Here is a 22,633-nt window from a genome sequence, read left to right as displayed (position 1 = left end):
TGTGTGCGTGCGCGTATGCGTGTGAACGTGTGCGTGCAAGTGTGCGCATGTGTGCGTGTGTGCATGTGGGCGTGTGCGTGTGTGCATGCGCGCATGCGCGCGTGTGTGCAAGTGTGCACGTGTGTGCGTGTGCACGCATGCGCGTGCAAGTGTGTGCGCGCGTGTGTGTGTGTGCACGTGCGCGGTACTGCTGTTTACCCTCGGCGGCCTCCGGGTGAAGACCGCGGGCTGCGGGGAGTCCCCCGAGCTGGCGTCTGGCCCGGGGACCCAGGGGCACGAGACGTCCGTGCGTCAGGCCCAGGTTAGGTCGGCAGGAGCGCTCGGGGGAGAGCGGACCCTTGCCTGGGGAGCCGGGGGCGTGTGGGCGGCAGCATCCCATAAGGTGGGGGGCGTGCGGGGCAGGGGGCAAGGGGCTGGGGGGGGGGGGGCGCGGGGGGCGGGGTCCCGCGGAGCCCGGGGCGCCGCGCTGCCCCGGGGCTGGACGGTCGGGTGGCTGCTTGTCGGGGGCAAAGTCAGGGCCGAGGCCCAGAAACCGTCGGAGGAAGCTGGTGGAGACGCGCACTGGTTTAAGCAGCGAGCACGTCCTGCTTCGTGTAAGCGAAGCCGCGTTGGCTTGAGGGCGGCCGCATCCAGGGGCTCGGGCTCCGCGGCCCCGGCTCCGTGTTTAAGCCGGGCTGCGCTCTCGCTGGCGCCGGCCTCCCCGCGGCCGCAGAAGGACGGCTGGTTCCGGGCCTTGTTTCCAGGCTCGCCTCACGGGAGAGAAGGTGCCCTTCCCAGCCGCTCCTGTGTCATCGGCCCCAACTCCAGCCCCGGCAGGGACCGGGCGCAGCCGGCGGGGCAGAGGCGGCGCATGCCAGGGCCGGGGCTGCTGGGACCCCTGAGCTAGGACAGGTGGGGGCCGCGAAGCCAGAGGTCTGGAGGCGGCTGCCCCGTGAGGACGCGGGGCCCCGAGCGCGTCAGCGGGCCGCAGGCTCCTCGCGGGCCGCGTTATCTGGCCTCCCGAGAGCTCCCTCGGTTCTGCGCGGCTCTTCCATCCTCCTCGCTTCTCCGTCCTCCCCACGGCCACCTGTGTTGCAGCCGTGATCACCTTGCGTTCGCGTGAAACAGCCTCTCCCTCCCTGGCCTCCCCGCCTCCCCTCCGAGCACCTTCCCTAAACGCCGGTCATCGCGCCGCCCCGGGCCCCCGCTGAGCGGACGTCCCTGCCGGGTCCCAGGGGCCCCGGCGTCTGGGCCGGCGGACTGTCTGCTGTCGTTTCCAGGCGCCCCTCGGCGCCTCCAGCGAGGCCCCCGGCTGGGCGGGCTCTGGGCGTCCACCCCTGCCGCACGCAGCCTCCCCGGCGCGGGCTTTTCCCTCCCCAGAATTTCCCGCGCACGGGCTGGCTGCCCCCCACTGCGGTTCCCGCCGGGTGCTCAGGGAAACGCCCCCCTTCTGCCTCAGCCCTTCCGGAGCAGCGCCGGCCACGGAGGGCTTCTTCTAGATCCGGGCTTCTCTTATGCTCCGCTTCCCCACAGCTGTTTGTGGGCTACTTACGTTTCCCAAGGAAATGGTACAGTCTTTGGAGACAGGGTTTCATTCTTCCTTGTGGTCCCCACAGAGCACAGGCTAGAGCTGGTGACCTGCTCGGCCCCCGGCGCTGACCAGGACACACAGGTAAAGAGGGGCCCACCGGCGCCAAGGGTGTGTCCGTGTCTGGGCGCGCGGCAGGCCGACCTTCCTAGAGGCAGCCGCCTCACCCGCCCTCGGAGGTGGCCGCCTGACCACCTAGCAGGCTCTACCATCCCACCAGCCTGGAGTCCTTTACATGAAGAGTCCACGGCCTCCACGCCTCCACCAGCCACGCTGTGATGCCCTGCCCCGTCCCTAGGCAGCCACGCTGCCCCCCACCCCTTCTCCCAGCTTCTTAGGGATGGTTACCACCTGTGATCCAGGAGCACAGCTGAGCTACACCATGAATAGATTAAATTAGAAATTCCAGACGAATCTTCCAAAAGTTCCCATTCCATCAAACATGTAATTGCCTTGAGGGACATTTAAAGGATATATCAGCCTACATTCACAACAACCCTTATATTTCCAAGATCTCCGGACCAAGGTCTCACACGCCACTTTTAGACAGGGACTTGGGCTCATGTCTCTGAGTATTTAAGTCTTCCTCAGGCCACAGGAAGCAAGATTAATTTTCTCAAAGAAAATCCTTCACAAAGTTGGAAAGAAAGCATTCGCATATTGCGAGATAAAACAGTGTCCTTATCCCCAAAATCCAAGACAGGCTGCCGCCGAGGTCCGGCTTAATACGTGTGCAGGATAGAAAGGGATGAAATTGCCACGAGCCCTCAGGTGCCCCTTGGGGCTCACAGAGAGATCCTTCTGATAGCAGCCTCCGGTGACCGGTGACGGTCGATGGTTGGTCTGGTTGGTCGGAAGCAGAGCAAACGCAGACCTCCGAGAATGCCATCCAAACAAGGAAAGACCCTTTCTGTTTGTTTTCACATGTAAATAAGGTGGTTAAAATGTTCACCACAGCGTGCTTTACCCTGAGGGCCGCTAAGCACGGAGAATGACCGTGCTAGTCATCACTAGTCACCGTATCAGCACGCAGCGTTTAGGGTCTTTCCTCCTAATTTTAGAGAGTGATGTTTCTCTGTCATTGAAGTCCAGAAAAAAGCCGTCCCACGGAGGACCGCACAGCCCTCTGCCACCAGCGACGGTGGAGAGCGTTCTTGTCTTTTTTACTCTCTGCCATGAGTTCTTCTCAGACATCATCAGAATATGTTTCTAGATTTCAGTACATGTTTAACATGAAAGCAGTGTCTTCTGACTGAAAGAACAAAATCCTCCTGCTCTTGAATTGACCTTTCTTGGTTTGATGTGTTTTAAAAAAGATCCGGGCAACAGTTTTATAAAGAATGCACGGAGACATTCCTGGAAAAGCACGCCAGTGAAAATAACGATGAGAACAGATGAGACGAGGAAGGCTCTGCTCGGCCCAGCGCACGGCTGCCCTGCCCGCGTGTCCTGAGGTCGCGTTGGTTTTGCCTGTCAGGGGCCACGCACTGAAGATTTTTAGAGATACTTTAACAGGCCTGTGTTCCTAACAGAAATTTTACCTTCACGTCTGTGCAGGTGGACCAAGCCAAGTTAATATTCATTACCGATGTATCTGATTTGTAAAAATAGAAACCCCAGCCTCTCTCTCTCTTTTTTTTTTTTGTCTTTTTGGCCACACGGTGCAGCATGCGGGGATCTTAGCTCCCCGACCAGGGATCGAACCCACGCCCCCTGCAGTGAAAGAGCTGAGTCCTAACCACTGGACCGCCAGGCAAGTCCCTGAAATGCCAGCCTCTCTTAGAAGCCTGGAAGTGGACGGCTCTCTGGCCCGCTGTTTCCCCATCTCCCCCAGCACAGGTGTGGTGCTGGCCATGTGAACCGGGTATGTCCCGCTTCCTGCCAGCTCCAGTCTGTATAAGAGGCTGGCAAAGATGCCTTTATGTAGGCAAAAAAAATCCACATGATGTTTTCAGACTTCAGATAAAGAGTGATGTGGTCTTATTTTTATAACCTCCAGTAAAACAGCACCTACCCTCAGGGAACCCACAGTCTAACAGGAGAAAGCAGCATGTAATCGATAATTATAATTTTATGTGACAGTGAAGTAAAAGCAGAGGCGCTGGGGTAAGGAAGACCTCACTGTGGGTGTCAGCTCAGCTGCTAATTAGCTGTGTGACTGCAGACAGGAGAGGAACCTCTCTGGGCCTGTTTCTCTGCATGTAAAAAGCAGCAAAAGGACCACGTAGGGAAGGTGGGGAGATTAACTGAAATGCAACACAGTGCGTGGAAGAGCGCGGCGGGCGTCTGGTGCACGCAAGACACGCGGTGAGGTCGGTCCTCGATGGTGACGGTGCTGCCGAGGGTGGTGACCGTGGTACCTGCTGGACGCAGGGCTTTGAGGCGTCTTCGAGGAGGATAGTTGCATTGACTGGAAGGCTGAGGACAGGTGTCCTGGAGAAGGTTCCGTGTGAGCACAGCGAGGGCAGAGGCGGAGGGCCCAGAACAACGTGTGCAAGGGCACGGGGCACAGCAGGGGTGGGGTCCTGGGGAGAAAGGCAGGTTGTCCCTGGAGCACAGACGAGAGAAGGTCCTTAGACAACCCGTGCCGAGGAGGCTGTCCTCCGTCTATAGCTAAAAGATCACGGAAGTGTTTTCGTGATGGGGGAGAGCAGGGCCAGGCCATCAGACCGGCCGTGTAGAGAAACTGGCCCGCAGGGCAGACGGTCAGCTGCAGGGATGCCTAGAAGCAGGACAGCTGCCTCAGGCTCCCTGCCCCGCAGTAGAAGCCAAGACCCATTCGTCTCCAGTCAGAAACCTTGACCTTTCCCATGTCTTCAGAATAAACCCTCCACGTGGCTGCCTCAGCCCCTGCCCTCGCGGCCGCCCTCCACAGCCACGCCCCCCCCCCCCCCCCCCCCCGCGGTGGTCCCCAAGCAGCCGGCACGTTCACCTCCGTGCTGCCCTATCTCCTGTCCCCCAGCAGCTCCTTCCCGCGTCACCCACCTAGAAAGCATGCAGGTCACATCCTGTCACCTCTGCAGAGCCCTCTCTTCCCCACGTGGACGTGACCCGTGTCCCCTCGCCTGTCCACGGCCTGCCACGCTCTGGTCACGTGTGGACGCAGCCCCTTTTTACACGTCTCGTGGGAACAGTGTGAGCTTCTGGGGGACAGAACCCGCCTCACACTCACTCTGCTGCCCACGCAGAGCTGTGCCCGGGCACCGGCCACACGCAGACCTGGCCGTCGTCGCCCGGAAGCCTCGTGGCGCCTTGACGACGCCTCGCCCCTAACTTTTTTTTTTTTTACTGTATTTATTGGCTGCGTCGGGTCTTCGTTGCTGCGTGCGGGTTTTCTCTAGCTGGGACGAGCGGGGGCCGCTCTTGCGTGCGCTGCGCAGCCTCCCCAGTGCGGGGGCATCTGTTGTGGCGCTCAGGCTCCAGGTGCGCGGGCTTCCGTCGTTGTGGCGCACGGGCTCAGGAGTTGTGACACACGGGCTTAGCTGCTCCGCGGCAGGTGGGATCTTCCCGGCTCGGGGCTCAGGAACCCACATCCCCTGCATTGACAGGCAGACTCTTAACCGCTGTGCCACCAGGGAAGCCCCCTAACGTTTAACTGAATGAGAGTTCCTTTTCTCTCTGCCTTGTCATCGGTGACTGTTTACATGGTGTTTTGAAGGTTTCTGCTCTGAGGTTGTGGGGTCTCTGTTCCTGTCGGCTGGGAGGTGAGGGGACTCGGGCACGAAACCCTCAGTCCGTTCGCTGGGACCACTGTGTGCATCCCGGGCGCACCAGTGGGACAAGGACTGCCTTTGGTCTCCTACGTGCTGTCTTGTGTAGAAGGCGTACCTGGCGAGACGTGTCTCCTCAAACACAGGACAGAACTGGTGCTCTGGGGGAGAGACTTAACTTACAAATGTCAAGAGTTTAAAAATGAGGAAGAGAAAGAGCAGTCATGGCTCACCTGTGTTGAAAGATGCCCTCAAACCAGGTCCAAAACCTCTGACTAAATCGGATATTTTGCAAGATGTCTAACTGAGGGTTAGATCTGGACACTTCTATCATTTTTGCTTTAAGACTAGGTAACAAGGGGGGACTTCCCTGGTGGCACAGTGGTTAAGAAGCTGCCTGACAGTGCAGGGGACATGGGTTTGATCCCCGGTCAGGGAAGATCCCACATGCCGCGGAGCAGCTAAGCCCGTGCGCCACAACTGCCGAGCCTGTGCTCTAGAGCCCATGAGCCACAACTACTGAAGCCCGTGTGCCTAGAGCCTGTGCTTCACAACAAGAGAAGCCACGGCAATGAGGAGCCCGTGCACCACAACGAAGAGCAGCCCCCACTCGCAACAACTAGAGAAAACCTGTGCACAGCAATGAAGACCCAAAGCAGCCAGTAAATAAATAAATTTATTTAAAAAAAATAGGTAACAAGATATTTAGCACCAATTGCATCCTGAACTCTGCTTACAGCATCCTGCTCACCACAATCTCTGGTGACTGACAGGCTGGCCGGATGGCCCTTTCGTACGAGGTGACGGCGTGGGGGGCAGAGGAGCGGGTGGCCTTGGCCTCCCGGCAGCACCTGACATGTGACTGCACCCCCTCCCCACTTGCGCCCATCTCTCTGGCCGCCCTGATCCTAGGTGGTGCTGCTGCTGTGTGTGGCTCTGGGCTCCTGGAACGTCCTGGTCTCCCCGCCGCCCTCCCCTCCCCCCACAGGGAGCCCCCCATTCCCAGGCTTCCGCGTCCTCCTCTGGCTCCTTGTCCTCGGGTGTCCAGGCCCCGTTTCCTCGTGAGCGCTGCGCGTGCCTGTCTCTGCGACACGAGCTTCCCGCAGCCATCACCCGGGAACAAGAACCTCTCTGACCGCGCAGCCGCCGCCACGCTCCCCTGCGTCTCTCCTCTCCCGAGTTTCTTTACGGTACTTCCAGATAGCTCCCCCTCCCGCCCTCCTCCCCGGGAACGAGCAGCTGCAGCCTGCGCCCTGGTCCTCGCTGTGAGCCCGCGAGCCCGGAGTCCGTGCAGTGGGCGTGACAGTCTCTCTCTCCCAAGGGTCCCGTGAGGGTTGGACGGGCCCTTCACCACGCGTGGGGGTCACCCCTCAGCTCCGCGACATCCTGCCCGGCGTCCGGCGGCGTTCGCGAGCGTTGCTTTCTCCCATACCTGCTGTTTTCCGCTGTTTTCGGCTCCATCACGTGCGAACTTGACGGCACGGCCGTCACCGCCCTCCGAGACGCCCGGGTCCCCGCTCCCTGTGCAGACGGTGTCCGCCGCGCAGCGGCCGCGCCGGGAGGACCCCAGGCCCGCAGCCGCCCCGGGGGGCCCTCCGGTCACGCGACCGGCCCGGGGCTCGGGGTGCGCCCCGCCCGTCCAGGGAGGGGGCCCTCCGCGCGTCCCGCCCCTCGAGACGCGCCTCCCCTGAGGTGAGGGGCGTCCGTGGTCGCCGTCAGCCCCAGCGAAGCGAAGGAGACCTTCCGCAAGCACGTGCTTCGGGAGGAGAGCGGGGGGCGGGGCGAGCAGAGCTGCACCCCGCGAGGGAGACGCTGGCCTTCAGCGCCGGGGGTCCCCCGGCCTCCCCGCCGCGCGCACAGCCCGCGGGCGGGTCGGGGCCGAGGGCAGGGCGGGGGTCCCTGAGGCCGCCTGGGGTCCCCGCCGCCTCGCAGCCGGCCTCCTGCCAAGAGCTCGCGACGTGGCGGGGGCGGCATCCGCGCCTCGTCTCTCGGGGAAGGGGTGGCCGTGCGTTTGCCCCGGACCTTCTGCGGGGCTTGTCACCGTGAGACCCAGCCCGACCGGCCGCTGCCGGCTGCGTGCGCCGCGGTGCTGACCCGTTCGTACACTCGGCAGATCCCTGAGGCGGTGCCGCCGCGGCCGGCAGCGAGCTGACCCCCAGACGAAGCCCCCCGGCCTGCCGTGTCCGCGTCCCGCGTGGGGGGCGGCCCCCTTTCCGTAGAAGCTTGCGAGGAAAGGTCTTGGGCATTGCGGGCCACCGGGTCTCTGTGGAGACCCCCAGCAAGGTCACGGGAAAGCAGATCGTTGGTAAGCAGATGCGCGCGGCTGTGCTCCAGGGGAGCTTCATGTACAGGAAACAGGTGGTGGGCCAGTCTGGGCGCGCGGGCCGCACGGGCTGACCCTGCTGGGGCAGGGGCAGCGCACACGTGCAGGCCAGTGTGGTGCGTGTGCTGCCTGCTTTCAGTCGAGGCGCCACCCGGCCTGAACAGCCGAGGGCCTGCCGACCTCGGGGCGGCCTGACGAGGGGCCGCTTTCCGTCTCTCCGGGTCCCAGCTCTTCCTCCTCGGGGCCGGCCCCGCTCTGTCACCCCCCACTCTGGGTAGCACGGTGGGTCGTCACACCCAGGGGACGGCCTCTGGGGAGGCCCCACGGGTGAGAGAGTCCGTCCCGTGGCCCCCGGGCGACTGCTGAGCTGACCCAGACCAGGTACCTGGCCCTCGGCAGTCCCCGCGCAGGGACGACGGCCGGGCCGCGACACGGACGCCCCCCACCCCGTGACCCCAGCTGGGACAGCGTGGGTCCAGAAGACTCCGGAGCGAGTGAGTGGGGGCTCACAGTTATCCGCGCCACACGTGAAATCCTGCATGAGAACCTGCGAAGGCCCCGGCGCGCGTGTGCACTGGCGCTCGTGCCCTGCTCCCATTTTCATGCCCTCAGGAGCTTGTGTGCGAGACCACGTTCACAATGTCAGTAGCCACACGTGCTGATTTCACATCACAGCCTCAGTCTCGTGAAGAGATTTGGACAGCGTATCAGTCATTTTCTGGCCTCTGTGACCTTACTTCCCCACATTTTCTGTGTGTGTCCGTTCTTAGGAGGTAGACCCACCAGACCCACATTTTCTTTTTGGTGTCGGGAATCTTTTCAGCTCCCAAAGGTGGATTTACAGCATCTGACCTAATTCAGCGCTGGGCTCAAAACAGTCTCCTCGCTCTCAGGCTACCGTTGTCTCCACGTACCAGGAAACGGTTCCTCCTGCCTGAAACATAACCCTTCCCGAAAACTAGCCCAGGCCACCCGTCCGCTTCCCTGGCCAGCCGCCCCCGTCCTGAGAGGCTCCGCGTGGACGCTGGCCCCTGTGGCCCGGGACGGGGGGCTCCTATGAGCTGTGGCCGCAGTTTGGGGGGACGCCGGCCGGAGTAAAGAAGCATCAGATAAAACCACCCTGAAGAAAGGGGAAATGAAGGTGCGGACAGTTGTTAAGAACGTTACGGCTGCTTTGCCGCTTTCACTTCCTATTTTACAGTCCAGGTACACACGCCGCGCTGCAGAGCACCTTTCCTGAAGCGGATCTCTCGGCAGTTGCTGTGGCAACACGTAAAACCTTAACCCCACTAGAAACGCACTTGCCTAGAAGCAGCGCCTTTCTTCTCAGCGGCACTAGAGCATTTCTCGCACCACCTTTCACGACTATTTCCTCATTCTTACTCTTCAAACCACATTGGAATTCAGTGTCAAACCTGTGCATTCTATACACTCACTCCCCTGAAAAGCCCACGCAAAATTCCTGTTGCACCAAGGCCCACTGCTCGGAAACATGCTCCGCACTCGTGTGCGAGCGGTTCGGCGCCCGGGCGCATCCCCCCAGGCCCCGCCCCACCCACCTCCTCCCTGCTTCCCCAGGGCCTTTGTGATGCTCTCTGCTGCCCCCTGACTGCCGTGCCCCCCCACCCCCCCCCCCAGAGAGTAGACTGCGCCCCAGAACTCCCTCTCGTTATTTCCCCCGCCCCACCCCTTACAACCCTCCCCCCAGTCAAACTCCGTTTGCTTCATGGCCCTCAGCTCAGCCATAGAAGGACAGGATCAGAATAAACTAACCCGCAGTGAACAGGAGCATCTGCTGACATCCCTCAACCTGCCCACAGGTTTCTACCCGGTGGAGACCCAGAGGGTGGGTGGTTTTGAGCTCGGATCCTTCCCTGAAGTCATTTATCAGAGAGCACGGATTCCCCACCTGCGGTCAGCATCTGAGAAAACCCGAAACCCGTGGACACACCAGTCATTGTTGGCGGCCTGGCTAAATAATGTGGCTCAAAAGCAGATAGTACTGTTTTCCAAATGTATGTAGGTTACTTCAGGTATAAAATGAATATTCATTTGCAATCGATTCTGAATTTGTAGACGCTTTTTGTCATGATGTACTTTCTCAGTGAGTGGATAGGTTTAGATGGAATCCTCAAGCTAATCATGAATGCACGAAACAATTAGCAAAAAGTCTAGTGATGGGAAGCTGGCTAAATGAAATGTACACATAATAATTCATAACATATTCATAATAATATAAGAAATATGCACATGTGTATAACCTCCATTGTATGCTGTAGTAATAACTAACGTTTATTGAACACGTACTAAGAGCCACTCGTAAAAATTACACGTGTGTTAAATCATGTAGTCTCACAATAGCCTTGAGAAGTTGTAATTCCCGTTCCCCTGATGCGGGAACAGAAGCGCGTAAGAGAAGGTACCCTCCCCAGGGCACACGGTTTGGAGGCACAGCCCAGCTGCAGCCCCAGGCGTTTCCAGTCCAGAGTCTGGCTCTTAACCCCTGCAGTTCACTGCACTGAGTTAAAAGGCAGGCTGTAAAGAGTCTGTCCTTTTGTACAGAAGGCCCTACTGGGTCCTGTAACAGTGCAGCCCTGTGCTTCAGACACTCGACAGTGATTGGTAAAATACAAGTAAAGTAAAAAGACATATTCAGTATCAAAAGCATGATGTGCACATAGGTGGCTAGAAACAGATCAGAACCCCCGAGCGGTGGGGAAGACTGACAGCTGCGGCAGCAGGGAGGGAAGGCCGAGGTCACGGGGACGGAAGCGCAGAAAGGGCTCCTGCCCCGTGAGTGACAGGAGTCTGGGTCTCAGCGTGGAAGCCAGGCTGGCGTGGAGACCGTGGGCCCCCGTCACCTGCCCGCAGCCAGGGCCGTGGCTGCCCCAGGCCTGGGAGGCAGCGGCCCAGACACGGCCCTGGCTGCGTGCCTGCACCTACAGCACCCCGAGCACCCGGACCTACAGCACCCCTGAGCCCCACGCAGTAGGACCTGCCAGCATTTCTGGAAGGAGGGAGGGGGGTCCAGGTGGAGGCAATGGAGAGACACCCTCCCCCCCCGCCCGGCCAGGGACAGGAAAGAACAGTCAGAGAAACTCAGGAAAGGCCCTGGTGAGGACAAGCGTCCGGCACTTGGGGAATAAGCCAGGAGCAGGCTGCAGTGTCTGGTGTCCCCGACACAGAGAGACTCTCCGGGGTGACCGCAGGGTGAGAGGCGTTTAGGGCCAGCCAGGCGGGACCTTCTTGGCCACATAAAGGATTTTTATTTTGACTTTAGAGATTGAGTGAATTGGATTTGAAAAACCGACTTTGGGGTTTTGCAGTAGGCCGGGCAAGCTAAGGCTCAGGGTCAGGGAGGGCCTGCGGAGAGGGAGCTGGGAGGTAACATCGGCTGTGAGAGTTCTCCCGGTTCCCGTGCCCTCCGCCCGGCTGATCCCCAGCGCCTGGTCGGGATGTGCTTTGTACAGTAACCCTGGAATAGTCTGTACTTGGTCTGTAGGTAAACGTCCTCATCCCCTCACACACATCCCGGGTAAGAAGTGAGGACGGGGCACAGGAGTAGGGGCCAAAAATGATGCGAAGGGCTGTGAGCTAGTTCTCTCCTTCCTCCTCCTCCTCCTGCTGTGGACCAAACTTAGATACACCCTTCACCGGTTGCACTTTAAAATGTGTGCTTACGGGGGGGCGGAATTCGCAGAACTTTTGTTTTAGGTCAGTATGTGTACTGCATTTGTACAGATGTTTAAAAATTAGTCTTATCATAAATGCTTGGTAAATTACAATTTTAAACCGATGGGAAACTGTGGGGAAACACACCCTATTGGAACCAATTGCAGTTGGCATTGTTGCTGTTGTCATTTAAAAATAATAGTGAGGGACTTCCTAGGTGGTGCAGAGGTTAAGAATCCGCCTGCCAATGCAGGGGACACAGGTTCAAGCCCTGGTCCAGGAAGATCCCACATGCTGCGGAGCAACGAAGCCCGTGCGCCACAACTATTGAGCCTACGCTCTAGAGCCCATGAGCCACAACTACTGAAGCCCACGTGCCTAGAGCCCACGCTCTGCAACAAGAGAAGCCACCGCAATGAGGAGCCCGTGCACCACAACAAAGAGTAGCCCCCCCTGCCCCACTCTCCACAACTAGAGAAAGCCCGCACACAGCAACAAAGACCCAACACAGCCAACAAATAAGTAAATTAGTTAATTTAAAAAATAATAATAATTATGGAGAAAGACCAGCTGGGTGTCTGGAAGGCTGTCCCCTGCCCGCACCCCACCCCCCACCCCCGTGCTAGGGGAGCGCCGTGTGCGGCAGGTGAAACCGCCCCGGCTGGTGGTGTCTGTGGAGGAAACCATCAGCACGAGGGAAGACTGCCTAGAAACTACAGAGCACGTGAGTAAGAACACGTGCTGCAGAGTCAGGCTGCTTGAGTCCAGATCTGTGCTTACCTCACGGGGCCGTCAGAGGGATTCAGCCCTTCTGAAAATACTCAGGATGGTGCCCGGCACATGGAAAGTACTCAATAAACGTTTGCTGGTACTAACGTCATGAACCTCATAAGTAGAGTAAAACAGAGCGGTTAAAGTTTTCCATGACTTTATGAAAGTCATAGGAGTCTGCTTAGTATAATGATGATTCAGTTCAGGATTTGGGTTTAAGGATTCAGGGTAGTAATATTTTCCTGACTGATAGTCTCACCCATAAGGGAGGTAATTTTGGATTTTCCAAGGGTTCATTTTAAGTTCACTCAGATTCACCAAAATCATAAAAACAAAGAAAAAGTGGTAGACAGAAAGTAGAAATGCCAAGATCCTCCATAGAAGTTGGGAAATATAGCGTACTGCATTTTAAAAGTGGTGGAAGGGGTAGTGGCGATCAAAGAATGACTTTGCTCACACACTATTCTCTGCTGTCCGTGACCTCGCCTCCAGTAGAGGGAGACCACAGATGTGAAAGTGAAGTGGGAAAAAAGAGAGTCAAGAGAAGCTATGAGCATTAACTCCAGGGCTTCAGTACTCGGCCATGACCTCCAATGCAGCTGAAAAGTGAGAGGAGATGGGCCCCAAGAAAAACAAAACAAAGGTGTGGTCAGAGGGTGCTGAAGACAACAGAGGTGCGTCATGGCTGCGGCTGCCCCCGCCTACTCCCCCACCTCAACGTTCAGAAGACTGTTGGCTCCATTCAAAAGTGAAATCTTGATTTTTTTTTTTTGAGAAAAAAGAACTAGCCTAATATCCTTGCTAGATTAAGAGAGAGAAAAGGAAGGAATGTAAGCAAAAAGCAAAGTAGAACATAGATCAAACGGGAAATTACCCAAGAAGCAGGGAGAAGGTCCAGACAAATTTCAGTTCTTTGAAACCAAAAAGGTTCTTCATAATGTCTAAGCATTTACAAAACACACTGATATATCTCTCTGTCAAGGAAAAAGGTGGGGAGAGAGAGAAGAAGAAGAGAAGAGATGATATTCAACAAAGATAAAAAGTGATTGCTCAGAGCTTAGGAAAAATGCTGGTTAAAATCAAGAGATTACAAAGGTTAAAACCATATTAGAAGAAACGAAAATAGGAAAATCATAACTGAAAACATCTAAAGAAATATGGTGATCACACAAAATGAAATGAAAATATAAAATAGATATAAATTTATAAGTAAAATAATAGAGAAAATTGTAAATATGGAAGATTGTCAAAGAAGAGCCAAAACATGCAAAATTTCTGTTCCTGAAGAAGAGAACAAATAGAAAAAAATCATATATAATATGACTATATGTAACTATTGATAAAATAGAAAACAATCCTAACAGAAGAAACTTTTCTTCAAAGAATTGAATAAAAAGATAGAGCACACACATTGTCTCAGGAAAATTGGTATAGAATCACTAAGACCAGAACATATCTCAGTGAAGTTAGCTAATCAAGGGAAAGGTAAAATCATATGAACATCCAAGCAGAGAAAGAAAGTCACATTCAACATGGAAAAAAAAAATTAGCCTAACTTCAGACTCCAACATAACAATGCCAGAAGACACTGAGGAAATATCTCTAAAGTTCTGAGAGAAAGAAGGTGGGACAGAAGCATTTTTATACCCAGCCAAGTTGCATTTCAAATGGACAGGCAGAGGGCAGACATTCTACACCAACAGGGATACAAAAAATAGAGTAAACGTGAGTGCTTTTTAAGAGTCGTAGCTCAAAATTTCAGAACCAGTGTTGAGTGATAGAAAAAAAAAAAAAGTCAATAGCCTGTGAGCCCTCAGTAAAGGTTGCCCCTAAAGTCTGATTTATAAATCATGTGCTTTACTTTGTGTTTGCCTTTCAAGTCAACTGACAGATGTTACTATTGAATTTAAGTCCAAAAAGATAAAATGGAAAAAATCAAATATTTCATCAGTGGGAGAGATCATTTTTCATCACTTTTGTTTTCCCTTTAGGTATAAACCACAAGATTATAACATACCTCAGAAAAATACTTTGCTAAAAATTAAAAAATTATAGAATATTTGCCATGGGATTTTAGTAGGTAATAAAATTATTAGAGCACATTTCTTCCTTAATTTAGTTTAGTATAAGAAAATTTGGGAATTAAAGGCTAGTAATTTTAAATTATTCTCAGTAAATCCTTAGACTTTAACTGAACTAAGTTGCACATATTTTCATACTCTATTACCCTATTTCCAGGTGTGTCCAGTGAATCAATTACAGGGTACACTGCAATTCAGCCTTAATATTCAGTTAAGTCCCACATAGCACATGCAACAAAATTTTGAATTCCATAGCATCTCACATTAGGAGAAAGAGAAATAAAGAAACAGAGCTGGAGAAGGACACCAAGACACACACTCACATTCATGCTCACACTCAAACACATCTCTTCATCCTGCTCAAGCATATTCTTCTAAAGACTTTTCTTCCACCTTCCTTACCTGTATGTAGCTTGATGGGCCACCAACTTTTTCTTGACCAGCCCAGTGACCATCAGTTAGTTGAGCAAGACCTGGTTGTATTCTGGAGGCAGACGGAAACACATGAATCAGAGCTACTTGTGATGACAAGGGCACTCTGGTTACCTGTACAGGGGAGACTTGGAGACACAGCTGCACAGGTTTTCCTTCACACGCATCTTCATAATCACATGATGATATCAAGCACGCAGTTACTTAGACAGTTGGGGGAGTGTCTTAGCCAAACTGATGACCTACTATGAGTTGTCCTCACACACAGCTTAGCACGATCACAATCCACACCCTGATCAAGAAGAGGATGTAGGATTAGCATCATATGGACAGCATGAGTGAAGAGGAGAGGACAGGTATTTTCCCTATCCAATGCTGAAAACTGCATTAATAAGGATTTTAAAGAAAAAAGGGTTGTTACAAGAACTCGCTCTCTCAGACTCACAAGGATGGACTGAGTATCTTTTTCAGTTTCTACTGTTTCCCCTTTTTTCACCTCAGTTGTCTGGTTTCTGACCACGTGTAACAAACTTACCTTTGTAATGAATAGATATTATTCTTGGATGTCTTAAATTCAAAACAATCATTTCTGTAGTTAAAAAAGACACGCTTTCTTTCCATTGTAGATAACTTACATACGACAAGAATACGAAACAAAATTTAAAGGGCTGATGCCAGCATCTCTAAGACAAGAGCTGGAAGACACTATCTCCTCCCTGAAGTCACAGGTAATTACTAACCTCAAGGAATTTTCCAAGGGTTTCGATGATGGGCGTTTTTTAATTCATAAATGTGTTTCTGAACACACGCCCCAAATCCATGGGATGTATTATGGCCTACTGGCTGGGATGAGTTGCTTTTTGTTTTTTTGGTTCTTTGGTTTTTCGAATTGCTTTTTTGTTTGTGGGAATTTTTTTAGAATGTTTTCTTACTAGTTTAAGAACTCCTTGTCTCGATAAGATGTTCTTAAAAGCATCCTTGAAACGGAAAAGCTCAGTTATGGTTACTTTTATTTATAGTCCACGTTCCAACACAGACTCACCCTTTTATTCTTGGTTCCAGGCCCAAAGTGCTGTCAGTGAGCACACTGCTAGCTCCTTACGTCGTGAGAGTGCAGAGACATGAAAAACAGGGCTAAGTTAGAAGCATTGTTATTCCGGTGCATTTTATGTGATTGTGAGAGATACCGAGATGCATTTTAAGATCTAGGCAGGACAGTGACCCGATATTCAAACAGTTGGTTAAATACTGATATTTCTGCTGAAATGTGTTGTTCTTGGTATAGCAGCTTATGAGAGAGAAAACTGACTTCAGTTTACATACTAATTAAAAACTTCCTACATAGGTTTTCTCTAAAACAAGCTTTGTATATTGCTGTATATATTTTATATAGTATTAGTTTTATAGATTGATAGCTTTTTAAAAAATGAATCTTAACATGAGAAAGAGTTCACATATTCCCATTTCTAATACACTTAAAAATTTAAAACATACTTTTTTCCTGGAAAAGCTCTGCGAGGGCAAGATGTCTTTGCTCTCTGTGCCAAGAACAAGGCCTGTCGCAGAGGAGGTGCTCAGTGCATTTATTTACGCATAAAGAGGACGGTGTGGCTGGATGGGATTCACGGCAGCTGTTCACAGTGTGTGGGACAGACACGTGGAGCAGATGTCGGCTGTGCCTGTTCCGTCCCCCTCAGTAAAAATCTCTTACCTGAAAATGGGAAGTTCATGCGTCGGTCCTTATGCCGCTGTTAGCTATTGCTTCTACAGGCTAAGAAGTTTGGCTGTCCCCACTCCTCCCTAGGAAAATAAGTACGACAGATGTGTGTTAACTTAGAAAGGGTTAAGTCATCGTTATTTACGTGGAAAGCTCTCCTCGAGGTGTGGTTTACCCATTAACTTTGTAGGAGAGCTTCCTTAGGGTCAGTGGTGTAGGACCTAGCACCTTCAAAGGAGGTTTTTTTTAAGAAAAAAAGAAAGGAAAGAAAGAAATCTGATATCCACCTGCAGGGCTTCTGTTATCATTCAGATCATTTCACTGTAACAGAAGCCGCCTTGGCCTCCTGGAACTCCATGTTGACCCAGAAAGCGCGCTGCCAGCTGCGCGAGGGCCTCCGAGCCCGCAGCTGCGCGGAGGCGGCGCAGGCCGTGGACCAGCGCGTTTCGTCTGAAAGCACAGGTGCCTGTGTTTTTGAAAATGGTTGGAATTCCGATTGCAAAGCACCATGGGGGCAGGGAAGTGGAATCCGCGCAGTCCTCGCATCTGTCAAAATCCTCAATTGTCTTGTGGGCCACTGGAGCAATTGGATAAAATTGAGGCCAGGGTGATACGGCAGATAAGGAAAGCGGCGGGCCACTGCGGTGTGTGCCCATTTAGAAGAACCACGCTCCCCTCTCTCCAAGCGCACGTCCTGTTCTGCCCGCTGTCCTCTTGCATCGCTATGCTTCAGAATCCCCTGTTGCCATGGTTTCAGCTCAGACCAAAGAGGCAAGAGTAAACAGTTCCAAAGTGATCAAATACCACTGACTTGATTACATGAAGCCATAGTGTAAGTTATCAAAAAACCATTTCTATTTGGTCATTTCAAGCGCTTTTGAATTTATACCTGACATAGGTATCTTTAACAGTACAGAACGTATGCTTCAGACTAATCCAACCATGCTGCAAAGGTCCGAGTGAAGAGAATATACTTGACAGCCCTCCGGGTCGGGGACACGGGCTGCTACCTGCAGGATCCCTGTCCTAGACAGTGTCTATTGGTCACTTCCTGTCACCCTCACGACCTTGGGAAGCGGCTGTCGTTCACCACATTTCACAGATGAGGCATCAAGCGCAGAAGGAACTGCCCTGGGGCCGCGGAGGCCAAGCCAGGAGCTGAGCCCAGTTGCCCTAAGTCCAGACAAAGCCCAGGCTCTTTCCGCGACAACACACTGTCTCTCCAACCTCAGGGAATCCCAGGAAAGGTTAAGGTTTCCCATAGGCAGTCATTTTCTTTCCACTCACTCGTTCATTCCCTAAACAGCTAGGGAATGCCAGCTACATGCCCAGCCCTGACAAAGAAACTGGGTTACAGCACCAGGGACCGTTTTCGTGGAAGACCATTTTTCCAGGGACTGGGGATGGGGCAGGGGATGATTTCAGGGTGATTCATCAGGCATTAGACGCCGGGGGTTGGGAACCCCTGGGTTACAGAGATGCTCGAACGTTATCCCTGTCCCGGAAGAGCTCTTGGATGTGAGGGAGAGATGTGAAAACAGTCACCACCAGGCAGCTGGAAAAGTGCTAATAACGGAGCAGGAGAACACAGAGGAGGGGCCGCCTGCTGCCGGGGGCAGGAGGGGACAGGGCTGGGGGGAGACTTCAGTGGGGGAGGCGACCTCGAGCCCAGCAGTAGACAGTGCATAGGAGGTGGTGAGCCAAGCATTCCAAAGAGAGACGAGGACAGGTGGCCTGTGCGAAAGGGCTGCAGAGTCGGGAGGACGTGGGGTGGAAGGTGGTGACGGTGGAAGAGAAGAGGTGAAGCCTCCAAGACGGGCCAGGGCCAGGTCCAAACAGCTGCACAGTGCAGGCTTTGAACTCGGTTCTGTAACCTGATGGAGTTCCAGTGGGCACGGGACGTGACCCAACATAAAAGCACAGTGTGAGCTTTCAACACGTCCTCTGCGTTTTATCCAGAGGCGTCGGGATTTAAATAAAACCCGACCATGCTGTGTCTGCAGTGTCGCCAGGTAGGCCACCTTCGCCTCTTCTCACGAGACCTCTTTTTCTAGGTTAACTTTCTGCAAAAGAGGGCGTCCATCCTTCAAGAGGAGCTGACGACCTACCAGTGCAGAAGGTACAGCCAAGGCCAGAACATCTCCTGATTAGTTTGTACTGTCTGCACCTGTGAGTCTCCTGGTGGGGCATTAAAATCTTCATTAAAATGCATAAACATATCAATTTTGAAAAAAAGACATTTTCCGTAAAGAGCCCGTCTCGGAGGAGCCTCTCTGCTTCATGAGCACCGTCCAAACGAGACAGGGCCGGCCGGTGCCTGGCAAGACCGGGCTCACCTGCAGAGTCCCGACCGGACGTGGTCTTGAAGCCCAGCTGCAGGGTCAAGGGGACACTGTCTTCCTCTTCAGACGTGAGGTGACGCAGTCCTCAGTGTGAGCCCACACCTTCCCAGCCCCGAACAGACCAACGGCTCCGTGGTGTTGCCACACTGCCCCAGAGCGTACGACTCGGGGATGCAGGAGACCCTTCTGGTCGAAGGCTCCCAGAGAGTCGCTGACCTAGACCACGCTGACCTGCACGGACAGGAGTAGTGCAGCGAAAGGCTGAACCCCTTAGTTGGCACTGAAGTAAAAGTAGAAACATTTGTGGACACGTTGCCATGTATAAAACAGATAAACAACAAGGACCTACTGTATAGCACAGGGGACTGTATTCAATATCTTGGAATAACCTGTAATGGAAAAGAATGGAAAAAACATGTACACAGATATATTTGAATCACTTTGCTGTACACCTGAAACCAACACAATGTTGTAAATCAACTATACTTCTACTTTTAAAAAAAGTAAAAACTTGGTGACTCATTCACTTTTCAAAAGGTTCTGTTGCTCAGTGCAGATAGGACCTGATCCCTGACAGGTGTAGATGCTGAAATTTTGATATCAAATATCCTTTGTAACCTCTCCATCTCCTCCCGATTTAGAACATATTTTATTATGGACCTGCCCGTTAAACCCAGAGGAAGCCGTAACTTTGGGGGTTTTGATTTCAGGTAACCGCATGGAGACTTACCTGAGCAACCCAGGAGAGTGGGATGGACCTGGCCGTCTGGGCGGCGCTGTGGATTTCTTCCAGCAGGTTTGAAGATTTGGATGTTATAAACTGTGAGATCAATGGCATTTCTTAATACTTAAATGTAATTAAGATCATAAAAACATGCATCACTCATACACCAGCGGGGTGGTTTTATTTGCGTCTGCCTACGTTATTTTTTTTAACATCCCTTTATTTCAGATTTCCATATTTGTGTGCATTTGAGTGTGTACTGCGAATTTCTTATATTGGGAGAAGAAATGGTTCTTGCGATGCCTTGTTAATGCCTTTGGGTAGAATTTTACCAGCTGTGGCTGATAGAAATCACGTTTGTAGCATCATATCAGAATTTTCAACATGCTTACATCGTCGTCTTTTTCATGTTCATATATTATTAAAATATTATTTTGTACTTATCGGTTTTATTTCTACTTTTTATCGCACCTCATTTGCTAAAGTAAACATGACATGGTATTTTTTCCCTAGAATATACTGACCACCTCAAATTGTGCTACGGGGAAAAATACCTCATGTCATGTCAAAGATCAAATCCATAAATAGCACATTTATTTAGAATAAAAATCACTGCGTCATCTGACATCAGTCCAGGTACTTGTCATGTTGGCCTCCAGTCTCGTCTGGACTCGAGAGGCAGGTGGGGTACAGCTGTGGTTTTACCGTCCCTTGCTTGGTCTCTGGTTTTATGGTTGTGGTTTAATGACGGTGTCGGCTGAGCTCCTTGAGGGGCCTGAACGTGCCGAGAGGCGCTGGGAGGACCCTCGGCTCGGCGGCAGGGTGGGCACTGCTCTGCCCCGTGTTCCCTGCGGGCGGGTGAGGTGTTGGCTCCCAAGGCTGGGTGTCTCCATCCCCACCCGGATGCTAGGAGGCAATTCCGTGCCGCTCGGTCAGCGCCCATCTGCCCTCTGAGCTGCCGTGGATGGTGGTGCGCTTCCGGCCGTCTGGTGGTTGCGTGCCGCGGGCCCGTCCAGACCGTCGGGCAGCCTGCAGCGCGGGCGGGGCTGTGGCCACCTGGCTTGCTGTGGAAGGGCAGGGCGAGCGTTTGTTTACAGTTTCTCAAATTCTTTTCCCTTTCCCACGCCCATCGTTGTTGTTTGCTGCCCAAGGAGTAATTACCCTTTTTTGTCCTGTAACCGAGACGTGGACATGATAAGGAAGTCGCGGGTTTTCCAGCCACTTCCACGGCCAGGCCAGGGTCAGCGAGGACACTGCCCTGCGGACACTGAGAAGCCTCAGAGTCTTGCACTGAGTCGTCTCGGCCTGGGCACCACACTGCCTGCTGAGGCTCACCTGACACCTCCTCCAGGAATATAAGTCTCTGTCCTTTGAAAGATAGGGTTTTTCTTGCATGTAAAATAAATGATAGCACTGGCTTAAAGACTGTTCGGGGGGCGGGGGGGGGAAGCAAAATTGTATCAGATGCTGTTAAAACTACCTAACAAGGGAAGACAGCTGGTACTTAGACTGTGGTTTAGTACTCGGAAGGGAATGATTGCAACTTGGTGATTAATTTTAAGTCCTTCTGTGCAGACTGTGGAAAACAGGTTGCCACTCAGCAGGTTTCATTAGGAAGCTTACTAAAGGCTTGAAGTGAAGACACCTTGTGAATCGCGTTGTGTGCTGGAGGCGGGCTCCCCTGGGGAATATTTCTTCTCCGTGAGTAAATAGGTGTTTTGGAAAGTTGCCTGCTATTCTTTCTTTTCCTTATTTCAAGGGTTATGAAATTACAAACATGGGTGACCCTCTGACCTCACCCAGATCCTGTTTCTCCTCTGCAGCGTGTCTTATGCATCTGGAGTAAAAGGGCTGAAAGAGGTCGGTTGGATTGCGCGTGTTGGGAGTTAGGTGGCCGACACTGGTGCTTTCGTGAACGTTCTCTCATAAAGGAAGAGAAAGAAAGATTGCACTTGGCATGTCGAAAATTCCTTACTGAGTTGAGTACTCAGTATGTAAGTGGCTACTGGGAAGGAAAGCAGGTGCTCAGGAAATAAATTATAAAGGGTGTGCCTTATTATAAAATCATCTAAGATGCCATCCTCTCTTTTATCTGGCGGAAGATCAACTGTTCATCACAAGCACCTAATTCAGTTACGTTTGCAGAAGTTGTTATTGGCTCTACACCTGAGTCAAGCACCCGCGCTTTTCCAATTTCAACACGCCATTGTCGACAGGCAGTGGCTGACCAGGCTGAGCAGGAAGAAGGCGGGGGGTCCCGGTGCCCTTGGTGTGCGTGTCTGCCCAGTGAGGGGTGGGCAGAAGGGCTAGCTGGCATGCTGGCACCAGTCTTGGCCGCGTGTCAGGGTGATTTGATCCACTGTTTCCGCCTCACCCAACAGGGAGCGGTTTCAGGGCTCTGACCTCCGGTTTGGCCACGTTGCCAACTGGCTTCTCAGAGGGCAGCCACCCAGGGGCACGGTGGAGGACAAAGAGGACAGAGAGGGAGGCACGGAGAAGGGATGGACTTGCTTCCCGGCTTGTACAAGAGAGTGGACTGTGGTTCAAGGGGAATCACTGGCCTTCAACCCTCCCCCTGTGATGTCGCGGATGTGCAGTGATTTCCGCGGAAGCAGGCACACGGCCGTGTGGCCAGCAAGCCCATGAAGGCGTCGGCCGAGAAAGTGCAGAGAGGAGAAGTGAGTCTGAATGAACAATTAACAGCTTTCTTATTGAAGTGTGTGCCCATCTGCAGAAGGCAGTGGTGTCTTAGCTTTCTCTCTAAGAGTAAAAAGGAAAGGTAAAACATCAAAAATGGTGGGAGGCAAGTTTCAGAACACAAGGTCCTTTTAATTCATAGTTTCCTTAAAAGGACTGTCTCTTCTCAGCTTTCATATTTTGTTCAGAAAGGTCGTCTCTTTTAAGCCTTGTCATTAAAGACAGTTTGCTCTTTAAAGTGGGTTATCAAAGGGTGTAGAAATTGCAAGTTACTGAAACTAGAATGCATGATCAATTTTAAGTCTGCTAACTAAAGCGTACTTAGAATTGGATGTGCTTTTGCCCTGGCAGCGTCTTTGATAAAACCAGGAAAAGATACATGGTTGGTCAATTCAAAGTAGGAAAAGAAGATAATTAGATAAAACTTTTTTTCAACTATTGAAGTGGTTCTTGGATTTGGAGACTTGATTAGGAAGTAGTGGCATAGGCTGTGATAGTATTTGAAAAGTAAAAATTGAAGAGCCCAGATTTTGACCTATGTTAAAATTCTTCACTATAGTTTTAAGAACTGAACCAAACTTCAGATCACATTATTTA

The 22,633-nt window shown here is 52.6% G+C and overlaps 1 protein-coding gene across 33 annotated transcripts in view; it reads left to right on the top strand.

Moving 5' to 3' along the window:
* CEP112 (centrosomal protein 112) overlaps positions 1-19,526 on the top strand; it is a 406,171-nt gene extending 386,645 nt beyond the window's left edge. For 17 of the 33 annotated variants that reach the window (XM_057713716.1, XM_057713711.1, XM_057713699.1 and 14 more), the window contains 2 exons: positions 15,183-15,284; positions 18,328-18,420. In XM_057713716.1, the coding sequence (XP_057569699.1) occupies positions 15,183-15,284; positions 18,328-18,420 (195 nt within the window). Of the gene's footprint in view, positions 1-15,182; positions 15,285-18,327; positions 18,421-19,325 lie in introns of those variants that run through there. The other 16 variants (XM_057713718.1, XM_057713712.1, XM_057713720.1 and 13 more) reach the window with 1 other exon arrangement.
* Positions 19,527-22,633: the final 3,107 nt, after the last annotated feature.

The sequence above is a fragment of the Hippopotamus amphibius genome, chromosome 17 (assembly GCF_030028045.1).
Source record: "Hippopotamus amphibius kiboko isolate mHipAmp2 chromosome 17, mHipAmp2.hap2, whole genome shotgun sequence".
NCBI classification, from domain to species: domain Eukaryota; kingdom Metazoa; phylum Chordata; class Mammalia; order Artiodactyla; family Hippopotamidae; genus Hippopotamus; species Hippopotamus amphibius.
Note: the sequence above shows the minus strand (reverse complement) of the source record. Positions and strands in the feature narration are given on the sequence as shown.